Consider the following 14302-nt stretch of genomic DNA (forward strand, 5'->3'; position numbering starts at 1 on the left):
AGCAGTAACTGCAAGCAAATCTTTGCATCCTGGTTATTTTGACTGCCGTGTTTCTCGGTTGCCATTTCGCCGGCACGTACAGGGTCAGGGTCCGCCGCGCCGGCGAAAGGGTAGCAGTTGACCTTCGCGAAAGGGATGCAGTGAAAATGTCAGATACCGTCAGAGCCAAGGACCTCCCTTAATAGTTGAGTTTGCTCCCTCGTCTTGAAAGCCGGCACGCACGCACACAGGCCAAGTTCCTCACATTAGCATCTGCAAATGCAGTTCTCCTAGGCTCTGTCTCTCTCTCACACCATACATGAGTGCGAGAGAGGCAGAGCGAAGACCGGCCCGCTGTCGAATTCTATCTGTCCGTTTGCCGGGCCGGCCCCGGCCCCGGCAGCCGGCGCGCCGAGGCTGCTCAAGGCCGCCACATGCACACAACGCCGCTTTGCCGCTTTGCGACGCGAGGCGAGGCGAGGCGCACTTAGGCCGTGCACACGGAAGACCACCGAGACGGCCGGGCCGGCCGAAGAGGAGACAAAAATCACCAGGCCCATCAACGCCTGCCTGCGGTGTTGTATGCGTACACTGCGAAAATTTTGCTTTTCACGTGATAACAGTGTCACGGAGAATTTTCCTTACAAGAATGCCACTTTATGACAATTTTAAGGGTACCTTCCGCGGGGGTGCGAGAGAGACGGAGCGACTCTGCTGGTGGGGGAACGCGGCCGACGGAAATAAAAACAGCCGCTGGCGAAAAGCGTCGGCAGAGCGCGGCGGCGCGAGGGAGAGGGAAGAGGGACCGGGAGGAGCTGGCCTAATTTCGGGAGGCGCGCGAAACGAAATGCGAAATTTGCCGGCAGCGGACTGATTCCGAGAGTCGCTTTCGTCGCTCTGTCTCCCTCGCACGCATGGGGCGGCCCGTCGAGGTGCGAGAGAGACAGAGCGACGAAAGCGACTCTCGGAATGAGTCTGCAGTAGGCCAGTCCGCCCGCCGGGCCGCCACTGGCAGTCGCGGCGGGGAAGCGCCACCGGTAGGACGCCTTCCTTCGCGTCCGCGGGGCGCTGGGGCGTCTGGGGCGCGCACCGGGACCACACGTCGCAATGGCGGACAGACAAGGTGGGCCACGGCTTACCCGCTCCGCCTACGCTTCTTTGACTCACTGTAGACGCTCTCCGCCGCCCGCACTCCTCGCCCTGTCCCTCTCGCACTCCTACGGCACACCCCATGAGTGCGAGAGAGACAGAGCTAGGAGTGCGAGCAGTGGAGTCGCCGCCACGGCGCCTTTGTTGAGCTCTGTTGGCGCACTGGCACGCCCCCTGCCGGCCGGCCTGCGCGGCCTGCGCACTGACTTAGCTGACTACCTTCCGCAACGTTCGCGCGCATCGACACCAATAACACAGCTCGCACAGCCTCAGGCCTCAGCAAGCCGCGACAGCCCTAGCCAGGCGGTAGCCGGGCGGTAGTTAGCAGCCTCTTACGGCACTGCCGACGACATAACCAGGACATAACCATAAGCGCAGATCTAGGAGGGGAGAGAGCATCGCCTCCCTCTGAAGCCCCCTGAATGATGGACAAAGAGTCACACTTAGTAGGTGGGCAACTTTTGCGCCTGATCAAAACACCCATGATGATGCACACCGATAACCAACCACCTTAAAACGGGAAATAAAACAGTCGGACCAGGTGGATTGAACTTTTCCAATTCCAAAACGTTTCCAATACAATTAGCAATAAAATCAGACTATACGGCAGTCCAAAATTCCAACAACAAACATTCCGTTCGCTCCCAGTGTTTCTACTTAAGAAGGCAAAAATTGCCAACCCAGCCTGCCAACCCTTTCGTCACTGATACACTGTGTGAATTTTGGCCCATTTCTGGGGCAGCGCGGCCGCTCTCGAAGTCTCAAAACTCGGCCACGAGTGTTCTCTGCTAAGACTCGTTCAGACTCGTCTCACCCGCACCCATTTCCCTTCCAGAGCCGTCCAGAGTGCCGGCCGTGGACGCCGTCGACGGTGACACGTGCCCGTCGTGCCCGGCCGGCGGCTGCACGTCGGCCTGCGCCGGGTCCGCCAGGGCGTACTCGGCGTGCTCCGAGGTGGCGGCGTGCCCGACGTGCCCGCCGGGTGCCTGCGCCCCCGACTGCCAGAACGCGCCGCCCGTGCCGCTGCCGACGTACCGCTGGGAGCTGGTGCGGCGCGACAAGGAAGCCGGCATCTACCCGTGGACGCACATCGTGAAGCCGCCCCTCAAGGAACCGCCCGACAGGTGGGTGTCTGGCGTGGCCGCCGCACAGTGGAGGCGGCCAAAACTCCAGACGCGTTTTGAGCTCCAGAGTCGCTAAATGGGACCGGAACCGAACGTGTGACCCCACCAATGGATCGCTCTCCGAACGAGGAAGCCATTGATGGGGTCACACGTTCGGTTCGAGTACTGTTCAGCGACTCGGAGCTCAAAACGCGTCGAGAGTTTTGGCCGCCTCCACCGGTCTTCTGACAAATCCACTGTGCGGCGCCGTCTTTCTTGTCCTCGGTCTGGAGCGCCTGCGAAGTGGCGGGTAGGCCGCCCGCTGGGCAGGCGCGTGAGGCGCTTGCCTACCCTACCATTACCATTAAGGGCTAGACCACACATGATCGTATGCCATTTCGTAATTGGTGGACGGCCCGTGCCTGGCGCCACAGCCAGGTGGCTTAGTGAACGCCCCGCGACGCGCGGCGCGCAGCGTGCGTGAGAGCGACGAGGACGGCGAGGCCGGCCCGTCATGTCGCTTTGTCATCCCCGCCCTGCGAGCAGTGCGGGGCAGTGCGAGCCCCCCGCCATGCTATGCCATGCCAGGGCGGCCAGGGCGGCCAGGGCGGCCAGGCCACAGGGGTTGGCGCCGTGGTGCCAGGGCGCGGCCGCCAGTCGCCGCCCGGCCGCCCTGGTGCCGCGCCGTCTCGAGGTGCCGCAGCAAAGCCGCACGCTGGTGGGGATGCTGGCCGCGTGAGAGTCCCGGGGAGGCCGCGCCCGCCGACGCCGACGCCGACGCCGCGATGAAGCCGAGCCAGCGCAGCCAGAGCAGCGGGCCGCTGGGCAGGAGGGCGTCGGCGCCGGGCACCGCGGCGCCGCCATCGACGCGCGAGGTCTCCGCCGCGGGGGCACGCCGCTCCGGGTCACGTGACTCGTCGAGCAGCCGCGAGGTGCGGTGCGCGTGCCAGTACTTTCAGAGCGAGAGCCTCCTGCCCGAGCGCATGTCCCTCGTGGGCACGCCCGGCGGCACCAGGCCGCCGTCCCGGGGCTCGGCCGTGGCCAGCTGGCGAGCGAACATGGGGTGAGTAGCGCCCCCACGGCCCCCACCCCCGTACCCCCACCAGCCCAGGCCCGGCCCAGGCCGACGCACCTCCCACCTGCCCGGACCGGACGCCGCGAGCGGCGCCAATGGCTGCTGCACCCGGCGGCTGTCGTTCACTTTCGACGGCTTCAATTAATCAAAAGTTGGAAGCGTCCTCCAAGGCCGTCCTCCGGATGGAGTGATTGCCCACCGGGTGGCGGCAGGAGCTGTGCTTACGTGAAGCGGTACTCCTCGGCCTCCTCCTAGAGCTGCCATCACGTTGACGTCAACGCCGTCGGCGACGTGGCGGGGGCTGGTGGCGATTTGGCGTCCCCGCCAAGCGGCCAGCCGGCTGATTCCGAGAGTCCTTTCCGTCGCTCGGTCTCTCTCGCACTCGCGGGCCGTCTCGTGTCGGTGCGAGAGAGACAGAGCGTCGAAAAGGACTCTCGGACCGCAGGTCGGCCGGCCGCCGCTGCCTCCACCAAGGCGGCGGGGTGTGTTCGCGGCGTTCGCGGCCGCTCTGCATGGCGGCCTGAACGACCGGCGACGCGGCTTCGCGAAAGCACTCCCCCGGTGGTCCGCGGAGCGGTGTTCTCGGTCGCGGACCAGTTGGCCGGATAACCTCGCTGGCCGGTGGTTACGGTGCAGCGGGCGGCAGCGGTCGCCGAAGGACGCGAACCCTGCGCACCCCGCGACGCTGCTTCCGTGACGCCCTGACGCCGATCTCAAGGTCACGCGCTGCACTCTCCCCCGGTGCAAGCGACCGGCCGCGACCGCCGCGCCGCGCTGGGTGCGTTCCAGACAGAGCGCCGCCGTCTGCGTGTCCGCGCGGCCGCCGCTTGTTTTGGCGAGTTTGCGGAGTGCTGACGGGACAAAACGGCAACCGCGGCGAATCGCGCGTCGCGCCGGTCGGTCGGGTTGCTGGGTTGTCGGGTTACCCCGCAGATTTCCAAGTTTCCACGGCGACCGTGTCCGCCGCCGCCACTGGCACCGCCAGGCCGCGGTGCGGGGCGCGGGGTGGGCGTCGTCCGTCGGCCCGCCTCAGTCTGCGATGCGCGATGCGCCCCGGGGCAGCCGCGCCTCCGCCTCCGTCTGCTCCGCCGTCGCGGTCGTGATTTCGGATTGGGGCATGCCGCCACGTATTAGCGCTCGAGGATAGACGGACAGACGGACGGACAGACAGGACGACGGACGGACAGCAGCATGGAGGAGGGAGCGACACCTGCGAGGAAGGCGAAGGGGGGCGGTGGACAGAAGTGAGTACAAGATGGCCTCGGTGGAGGCGAGCAGTTCGTCGCTCTGTCTCTCTCGCACTCATGGGGCGTCGCATACGGGTGCGAGAGAGACAGTGCGACGATAGGGTGGGCGGGGTTCTGCCGAGTTTCCTCCACACCTACGGCAAGGACTTGATGGAGGCAGCCGGCAGTGGAAGGACTCGTCCGACTTGTCGCACTGGTTGATCGCGCCGCGGCCCCGCGCATCGCGCACCCCGGCCCGGCAGCACCGCATGGAGAGGGGCGGGGAGGCGCGGTACCGAAATACTCGGTGCGTCCAAAAGTAGTTCTTGTGGGAGTGAATGACCGCCCCGACCACGCCACTGCACTGCAGGGCACTGCGGCAGGGCGATGGATGCGCCGATCAAACGTAGCAAAGTGGAGCAGGCACGAGCAGCCACCAGGTCCTTCTTTACCTGCAATCTGCCTCATTGAATCAGTCTGTTGCTTTCCCGGCGAGTGTGGGCATTTTCTAAATTTTACATATGCCTGCATTTCCCCGGCAAAAACCGACTTTGACACAACGCAACAGGTGCAGAGCCCCTATAAAATGTCCCCATCCCGGTCGGTCGGTCTGGATTACATACTGTGAGGTCCTCAATTCGACAAGCTTTTCCGCAAAACGCTTCGCGGCGCCGCACCGGCCGGGCCCGGGCACCACCTTGACATCGATTCTGTGCCGCCGGCGCGGCGGTGAGGCAAGCGGTAAGAGGAGCAGCACGGGGGCAGGCTAGCGCAGGACAGGGCCGCCGTTCTGAAGGGCCGCGCGGCGCGGTCTAGTCCGCGGAGACCCTCCGAATGTCTGGGAGACAATTTTAGACCGCGCGACCGAGAGAAAACACACACGCACACACACACACGCTCGCGTACACGCACGCACACGCTCGCACACATGCGCACACGCGCATTCATGGCCACTCGCGTGCGGCTTTGTTGCGTACGCGTGTCTGTGTCAGCACACTGCGTACTGACGCCACTGCTGCCCGGATTCCAACACTACTACTGCCACTACAGTCTTGCTCCCCTTCTGATCGCGATTGGGTTTGAGTCGATGGGGCCTCGTCGACGGATAGGACAGGCAGGGGCTTGCCAGGCTAAAACTGTGAGCGGAAAAAAAGAGGTTGGGGAAGGGGGTTAACCTAGTGATCCATCCGTTCCTGCAGCAGCCTTCCAACCACGTCACGTCAGCTGACTGATTTCAAGATTCGTTTTCGTCGCTCTGTCTCTCTCGCACTCATGGGGCGTGGCGTATAGGTACGAGAGAGACAGAGCGTCGAAAACGGCTCTCTGAATCAGTCTACTGTTACGTCAGTCAAGCTGCCCCACGTCGCCGTCGACCAGGTCTGTGGCGGCGACGTCACGGTGCACTACAACGCCACCACGACCGCCGTTTGCGTCTCTCTCACACTCATGGGGCGTCCCGTAAAGGTGCGAGAGAGACAGAACGACGGGAACAACTCTCAGAATCGGTCACCTGGCGTGCCGTACCCGCGGTGTCCATAGTCCCCCGTCTTCCCACAGCCGTCTTACCGTGCCAAAAAGGAAGCACCCGTGCGTGGGTTCGGTCTAGCCGTCCTGGCCCCGACCACGAACACGAAGAGAGTCATACCGTCGATTTCTAAACAGTACTTGCAGGATATTTCACCACGATGACGGCAGTGGCTGCACGGGTTCAGGGAAGAAGAGAGGGGGATGCAGCAAAAGCTGCCTACTTACAGGGGCAACGTTCGACTTTTTATCTACCTTTCAGGCGGCTTCGCTGACTTCTGGTGCCCCCCCCCCTCCCCCAGTGGGTCGGCCAGCTGTTTACCCCGTGGCCGCGGGCTGGGGCTGACACTTTGGGGCCGGGGTCGGGTCAGTCAGACAAACTCCCCGTTGCTCAGCGCCGCGCCGTCACCGCGCAGCCCCCGCCAGTGTGTGGGCAGGGGCAGTAGCAAAGGGAGGAGACACTAAGTCACTTCGCACTGTCTGCCTCTCGTACTCATGAATCAGTGGGGCGGCGGCGGCTAAACCGCCAGAGAGAGAGAGAGAAAATTACTTGCAATCGAGGAGGTTTAAGCCTCCTCTATTGCAAGTAAACTAAATTTAGAAAATTGCTCTGACTTATTTGAACCCAAGTTTAGTTTTACAAAAGGCTGTATCCATTCCATAACTTTGCATAAAAACAGTTCTTTCATAGGGCCGTTAAATTCCAGAGATGACATTGACATTCACTTAATCGCATTGGTTTTGAACCGTTTCGAACTTATTCAAAATAAGCCTCAATGTCGTGCCAAAAAAATTTTTGGTTCACACGCGGTACTTAAATTGTCCGAAGAAATTTCACCAAAATTTTGAGACCACGCTCCCAAGGAGCTGGACTAGCTACTGGGATCTGATCTGACTGGCCTAGGCCGAGCACTAGGTCGTCTCCGCGCCGGTCGGTACTTCCCGGCGGCGCGCGGCCCCGCCACAGTGGCACACTGACTGAGAGTCGTTTTCGTCGCTCGGTCTCTCTCGCACTCGTGGGGCGTCCCGTATCGGTGCGAGAGAGACAGGGCGACGAGAACGACTCTCGGAATCAGTCCGCTGCCCGCGACCCCGGCCGGCTGGTGGCCGCAATTTTCGGTGTCGGCTCGGTTTATTCTAGTCGCCCGGCCCGACCGGCCCGACGCACTGCGACGCGCGGCGGCGGCGGCGGCGCCACTGTCATGGCGTCCCTTGGCGCTGCCGCTGCGCGCTGCCCGTGGGAGCCGCCGGCCTGCCGAGCCATTCTGAATGGTGTGCCGTCGCTCCGTCTCTCTCGCAGCCCTACGGGACGCCCCGTGAGTGCGGGAGGGAGAGAGAGACGGAACCACCGTTCGGAATCGCCCTGCTGGCGGCCTGGGTCACGGGGCGCTCGAGTGTGCGAGGCTCACGCCGAACTACCTGCACAACCCGCTCCTGGATCCGCGCCTGTCGGTGTCCGCCTGCAGGCACACTGTCTCACCCCGCCCCCTGCCTGCTGTTTGCAGCGACCACGAGTACGAGCCGGTGTCTCCACCGCCGGGGCCCGCCGTCGCGGGCCCGCCGACCGTACACGTGACGAACATCGAAGGGATTACGATCCAGGAGCCCCCCGAGGGCCCCGACGCCGAGCCCATCATGTCGGAGACCGACTCCGCCGGCTCCCCGGTCCGCCGGCCCGTCGACGAGGTCCCCGTGCCCCACGACGGCGACGACGAGGACAGGGCCATGTCCGGCGGAGAGATGGGCGACACGAACGGAAGTCTGGGAGGAGCGGATGACGAGGTGAGAGCGCACAACTATGCACCAGTGTATGGAAACTCTTTTCTGAGTGGGCTGACATGTTGCTGGTGATTTTACGCAGATGGAGCACGAGGACGACGAGTTCATCACGGCGGCGCAGATCCAGCAGCAGATGGAGGACCGCTTCTTCGCGCCGACGCCGACGACGATGCGCGCCGAGTCCCGGACGCCGGACGCCGCGCCGAGCACGGCCTACGCGGCGGCCCCGTCCGGCGCCGACGCCGCGCCGCAGGCCAAGAAGGGCCGCGGCAAGAACAAGAAGCTCTTCATGGCGGGGTCGGCGCAGGGCCGGTGGGGACGGCTGCGCGGCACCGGCCAGTCCTCGGCGGGCACGGCGAGCAGCGGCAGCCCGGCCGACGGCTCGCAGCCCGAGACCATCCAGCAGCGGCTGCGCTCCGGCGCGGACCGCCTCAAGACGCGGCTGGCCGGCATGCCGCGCCCGAAGCTCCCCGCCGTGCGCAAGCCCAAGTTCACCATGCCGGACAAGTCCAAATTCCACCTGCCGGACCGGCCCAAGTTCAAGATGCCGGAGCGGCCCAAGTTCAAGATGCCCGACCGGCCCAAGATCTCCCTCGGCAGCCTGGGCCGCGGCGTCCGAGGCAGCGCCAGCACGGCCGCGGCGTCCGAGGCCACCACCGCCACGAGCGGCACCGCGAGCGGCACCGCGGACGGCAGCTCGGAGCCGCAGCAGCCCAAGAAGGCCGGCAAGCGGTCGCTCAAGGCCAAGGCCATGGCCATGAGGAGCGGCAGGCAGTACAGCACTGAGTCCACGGCCGGCTCCTCGGAAAAGCGCCGGCCGCTGTTTGACCTCAACACGTTCCGCACGTACCCGCGCATGCTGACGCGCAAGATCCGCGGCGGTGACTCGTCCTCGTCGCCCAGGTCGGCGCGGTCCACGCGGCCCGGCACGCCGCCGCCACGCGCCAGCTTCAGCAACGACACCGTCAAGTGGATGCGCCGCTTCTCCGAGGCCAAGTACGGCGCCGGCGACCCGCAGGCCGCCGCCGTCAACTACGCGGCGCACCACACGCCGCCGCCCACCAACAACAGGCACACGGAGCCCCCGGCGCAGGCCTCGGCGGCCCAGGCGCAGCAGTCCTCACAGCCGGCCTCCACCAGAAACGGCGAGCAGATGGTGTACCACATTTCGCTGCACGGCACCGACTCGGAGCCCGAGTACAGTGACGACCAGTTCCAGGGGCCGCCCTACCCAGAGCTGCTGCCCATCGACGGCGACCTGGAGATCGTGGACCATGCCGCCAGGAAAGCCCTGGAGGAGGCCAAAGCCGCGGCAGCGGAAGAGGCCGCGCTGGAGGCCAAGAGAGAGGCCAGGAGGGAGGCCAAGAGGGAGGCCCAGCGGCTCGCCGACATCGAAGCCGTGCGGCGGGCAGAGGCAGCGGAGGAAGCGCAAATGTAAGTCTGGGAGTCGGTTGTTTCGTCTCTGGACACATTTTATTCCTTTCTGTTTTTGTTCTGTCCAGGGAGAGGGAGTACCGCAGGCGCACTCAGCAGCAACAACAACAACAAGGCCGCAGCCTGCGGTTCGGCCGCTACGCCGCGGACAGCATGGACGCCGACGAGGAGCAGGACTACAGCCAGGACCAGGACTACAGCCAGGAGCAGGACGTGGGCGACTCGGACCGCGAGAACCGCTCGTCGGGCACGTCGTCGGAGCGCCACCGCCGCGGCGTCATCGAGGAGATCGACTCGGACGAGTTCTTCCTGCGCCAGAAGGGCATCAGCCAGGAGGACGTCGACGTGGGCCGCTACATCGCGTCCGAGATCCGGGAGGCATTGCGGCCCGGCGCGGCGGCGGGCTACGGCCTCGACGACGAGGACGAGGAGTCCGTCGCCGTGCCCAGCCCACCGCCGCCGCGGCCGCAGCGCGGCACGGGCACGCGGTCCCTGGCGCGCAAGAAGAAGCAGGGCAAGATCTACGTGCCCGCGCGCGCGCCCGCCCGCGCCACGCCGCCCGCCGACGAGGACGACGAGGAGTGGGACGACGAGGAGGACGGCAGGGTTCCGGCCGACGACAGCTACTTCAACACGTTCCCGCCGGACAGGCCAGCGCGTCGCCGCCGCGCCAAGAAACCGGTGCCGCCCACGCCGCCGCCGCGGCACGAGCAGGACGACGAGGACAGTCGCATCCAGGAGGACATCGACCTGAGCGTCGCCATCCACCGCGACGACCTCGGCATCCTGGCGCAGACGCCCGCCGCGGACGAGCAGGCCGTCGCCGCGCAGCCGCCGATGCCGCCGAAGCGGCTCCGCAAGTCCAAGTCCTCCAACCTCAACCTCCACGACGACGTCCCCATGATCGACGACGCCGAGGAGGACTGGGGACGCGCCGAGCGACGGGCGGAGCGCGAGGAGGTGAGTGTACACGCCGCGGTGTTGCGGTTTGTGTCCCTGATGTCCCCTGTGCTTGACGCCTGATGGTTCTCTGTTGCCGCCGCAGGTGTTGGCTCTGCAACAAGAGGCCGATTACATCGTCCCCCGCGCCGCCCCCGACGGCCAGCAGCAGCCCCCCGTGCCGCCGACGCGCGGCCGCAAGTCCCGCGGCGGCTCCCGGGTGGGCTCGCGCGCCGGGTCGCGGGGCACGTCCCTGGCCGACGAGGACCGCACTTCGCGCGGCGCCGAGTCCCTGCCGTCGGAGCGCGACGGCGACGAGCTGCTGCCCGAGGACAGCCTGCTGGAGGACGTGCTCACCCGCAACGAGGACGACGACGACGTGAGGCTGGGGGCGCGCATTGACGACTACGCGTTCGTGGACAAGCAGTCGCTGCCGCGCGGAGTGGCGCCCCCCAAGCCCGACCGCCCGCGGCGCCCCAAGCCCCCTCGGCCGCCTGCGCCGGGCCGCCGCGCCAAGCGGGCGCCCACGCAGAGCGCCACGGCCCGCCTGCAGAACTGGAGGCAGTTCTTCTCGCTGCCGACGCGGCGCAGCGCCAAGCAGGCCGCCAAGCAGGCCACCGTCGCCGCCACGCCCGTGCGCCCCGCCAGGAACTACAGCACCCTGGGGCCCGCCCGGCCGCCGCGCAGGGGCAGCCACGGCAGCCAAGGCAGCAGGCACTCGCCCCTGCCCGGCACCGTCTACACCGCCGGCTACCTGGAGATCCACGCGGACGACGCGGCGCTGCAGCAGCGACGGGACACGCCCGAGCTGGACAACGAGACCGAGAGCAGCAGGGCGGACCTGCAGTCCGGGGACGTCATCTCCAGGATGAAGGACAGACCGCTGCCAGCGCCACCGAGGCCCACTCGCGCCCGCAAGCACTACGACAAAGGGTAGGAGTCGACACTTGTCTGTATCCACACCGCTTTGCTGCCTTATTCGGGAAGTTTGAATGATCGTCCCTCTTTGTTGTGCAGTGACTTGGACATGGAGGTGGACGAGCAGTTCCAGGAGAAGACCGTCCCCGACCGCTATCACTACCCCGACGACGGCGCGGACGCGTCGCGGGACTTCACCGACGTGGAACGGAAGGCCGCCATGGCGCAGCTCCGGGAGGACTTCTTCTCCAGGTCCGGCGAGGAGGCCCCAGAGACGGCGGCGGACGCGCACCAGGACCAGTGGCACGCCGACGGAATGCAGATTCCCACCGTCATCATGACGGAGCCCCCAGCGGACGAACCGCTGCCCGACAGCCCGTACAAGAGCCTGCGGAAGAAGAAAAAGAAGATACCGCCGCTGCCCCCACCGGAGCCCGAGCCAGAGGAGGACGCAGAGCCCGAGCGGCCGGAGGAAGTGTCCATCGCCATCCAGACCGACCCCTTGCCGGACGACCTGTGCGTCGAGGACGCCGCCGCGGCCGGCGAGGACCGCGAAGACACGACCACCAGCGCCAGCAGGACCTGGCCCACCGTGATGGAGCAGAGGCAGGAGGCGCCGCCGCCGCCACCACCGCCCACCAGGCGGCCTCGCAGGGACTCGCACGAGCCCACCGCCACGGCCGCAGCGGCAGCCGCAGCGGCCGCCGTGGCCGCCGCCATCCCCGCCAGCGTCAAGCTGGACGTGCCCGAGTCCCTGCAGACGCAGCGGCTGCAGGTGTCCGACCTGGACGTGAACCGGCTGAGCGTGAACGAGCTGCGCGCCAACAAGATCACCGTTTCCGAGATCGACGGCATGTCGCTGTCCGTGTCCGAGGTGCACAACCGGTCGTCCAGCGGGCTGCAGCTCGCGCCTGGCGAGCCTGGCACCGTGGAGCTGCCCTCCGACCTGCTGCAGCAGCTGCTGCCGCTGTCGCAGTCCATGTCGCACGCGCTGTCGCAGTCGCTGTCCGAGTCCCTGGCCAGCAGCCTGTCGCAGGCGCTGTCCCAGATCCAGGAGGCCCTGTCGCAGCCCGCCGAGCTCGTGCAGCAGCAGCAGCTCCTCCAGGAGCAGCTTCACCGCCTGCAGGAGCTTCAGAGCCAGCAACAGCAGCAGCAGAGCGAGCAGTTGCAGCAGCAGCAGCAGTTCCAGCAACAGCAGCAGCAGCTCGCGCAGGACACGCTTCTGCAAGTGGAGCAGCAGCACTCCGCCGTGCTTCACGAGCTGCAGCAGCAGCTGCAGAGCCTGCAGCTGGCCGCCGCGACGCACCCCGACGTGCCCCCTCCCATCCCGCCGCCCCCACGCGTCGACGCGCAGTCCATCCAGACGCAGACGTCCCTCGAGCTCCCCGTCGGCGCCGCGCCGGCCACCACCGCCACCGCGTTGACCGCCCCCGTGGCGCCCCCACGCGGCGGGGCGAGGCCTCGCGTCAGCCCCGCGGCGCTCGGCGTCGACTCTGAGGAGGACGAGGAGGTGGCCCTGGCCATGGCGCCGCACTCCAGCCACTCCCTGCCGCGGCGACGTCGGCACCACGGCCACAGCCAAGGCCACAGCCACCGGGCGTCGGCGCGGTACTCGTCCGACGACGACGAGGAGCACCTGGCGCCGGCGCCGCGGCGGCACCGTCCCGCCTCCGCCTTGACGCCGACGGCCTCCACGGCGGGCGACGGCGCGGTGCCCAGCCTGGGTGAAGCGGGCCGGCAGCTGGCCCGGGCGTGCCGCGTGAGCGCCATCCACGCCTTGGCCACGCTGCACCAGGCCATCCAGCCCGCCATGGACTCCGTCGGCCAGGCCGTCGGCGCCGACCCCAAGCGACGTGACCTGCAGGCCGCCCTGTGCCTTGTGCTGGTGCTCGTCACCGCCCTCATCCTGCTGGGCTGTGGCTGCGCGGGCAGCAAGGTAGTCCACCACCACCACTGGGACTTCCAGTTCCCTCCACCCCTATAGGGCTATATTTCTAATTTCTAGTCACCAGAGAGAATTGTGATTCGCCGTTTCGGGTTCAAAGCCCATCAAAGGACTTTTCTTCATTCTTTCATTATTTTTGTTTTGTTTTGCATGTTGCAATGTTTCGTTTTATTAAGTACTTTTTCGTTTTTGTTGTGGAGTGAAACCAGACTTATGTAAATGCTGATGTGATATATCACTTAACAACAGTCAAGTTTACCTAAACCTGTGACCATTGATCACTGTATTTTTATTTTGTCACAACTCTAGTCACGTTTCTTGTGCCATTTAGGGAATGCCAATTTTGGGATGCTAGGTGAAAATTTAAGTTTTTCTAGTCCTTCTGAATCTATCAGTTTTGTTTAAGTGCATGTAAAAACGTCTAGTCCAAACTACAAGTACTGAAGTGCCTTTTGTGTGTTGAGTGCTTCCCTACATTGAGCACAGATTGACATGTTAAAACAAAGCTTTTAAAAGAAAATATGAAATAATGTTCCCAATAACTGCTGCTTATAAAGTGGATCTCTCCCTTTTTTCGTAGAGAGGGAATTCATGTTTCCTTTCTCGATTTCCAGTGTACATGAAACTGGAGGCAATGATTTGTCTCCATTCCCTGTGCCCTACCTGCCTTCCCTACGCAACAAGACAAGGATTCATAAACAGTAGTTTAGATCCCCTTTGAAAATTGTATTTATTTGTTGTAGATTTCTTATCCATCCTATTTATGCTCCATAAGTTGGCATGTGTTGATGATTTTTATTCTATTCCATGTTTTATCTCATATTAAAATCCCATAAAAGTTCACCCCTACTGGAGGAGACTATATATTCAACAAAGTCACTGGCGTCTTCGATTAGAAATAAGTAATCCCTTTAAGTCGGCTATGGAAGAAGCTATACACATTGGTATTGTTTCATTCCTAACAAAGTCAACAACTCATGTAGATAGTAGTTATAATCTCCATCAAGAACACAAGTAAGCAGTGGTATGCTATGTTTTTCCATCACATTTGCAAGATTATTACCTCATGTGATGAGATCTTGTATTATAGTGTTTTGTAAGTGTTTTAATGACATCAATTCCTGTCCAAAGTTCATGTAAATAAATGAATGAATAAACATTGCTTTAAGTTTTTTAGAGGAGCTAATCAGCATCTCAAATAAATCCGGAAAAAGGTGTGAATTTCAGCTGT

The 14302-nt window shown here is 63.9% G+C and overlaps 1 protein-coding gene across 3 annotated transcripts; it reads left to right on the plus strand.

Annotated features, from left to right (window-relative positions):
• The first annotated feature begins 2122 nt into the window (after positions 1-2122).
• LOC117640588 (actin cytoskeleton-regulatory complex protein PAN1-like) lies at positions 2123-14245 on the plus strand. 3 transcript variants are annotated; one of them, XM_034377178.1, is made up of 7 exons: positions 2123-2252; positions 7562-7695; positions 7790-7838; positions 7918-9269; positions 9338-10229; positions 10315-11141; positions 11226-14245. In XM_034377178.1, exons 3-7 carry the CDS (start codon positions 7797-7799, stop codon positions 13108-13110), a joined length of 4998 nt encoding a protein of 1665 aa, XP_034233069.1. In that variant the 5' UTR covers positions 2123-2252; positions 7562-7695; positions 7790-7796; the 3' UTR covers positions 13111-14245. The 3 variants fall into 3 exon arrangements, with proteins under 3 accessions (XP_034233069.1, XP_034233066.1, XP_034233067.1); XM_034377175.1 differs by lacking the exon at positions 2123-2252 and adding an exon at positions 3017-3294 and having other exon boundaries at positions 7562-7838; XM_034377176.1 differs by lacking the exon at positions 2123-2252 and adding an exon at positions 4339-4550 and having other exon boundaries at positions 7562-7838.
• Positions 14246-14302: the final 57 nt, after the last annotated feature.

Source organism: Thrips palmi, unplaced genomic scaffold, assembly GCF_012932325.1.
Source record: "Thrips palmi isolate BJ-2018 unplaced genomic scaffold, TpBJ-2018v1 HiC_scaffold_12, whole genome shotgun sequence".
Taxonomy (NCBI): Eukaryota; Metazoa; Arthropoda; class Insecta; order Thysanoptera; family Thripidae; genus Thrips; species Thrips palmi.

Coding starts and splice junctions, on each gene's coding strand:
- LOC117640588 (XM_034377175.1), top strand. CDS start 3,017: ATGAAGCCGAGCCAGCGCAGCCAGAGCAGCGGGCCGCTGGGCAGGAGG. Junction 7,839..7,917: donor TGGGAGGAGCGGATGACGAG/GTGAGAGCGCAC, acceptor GATTTTACGCAG/ATGGAGCACGAGGACGACGA. Junction 10,230..10,314: donor GACGGGCGGAGCGCGAGGAG/GTGAGTGTACAC, acceptor TTGCCGCCGCAG/GTGTTGGCTCTGCAACAAGA.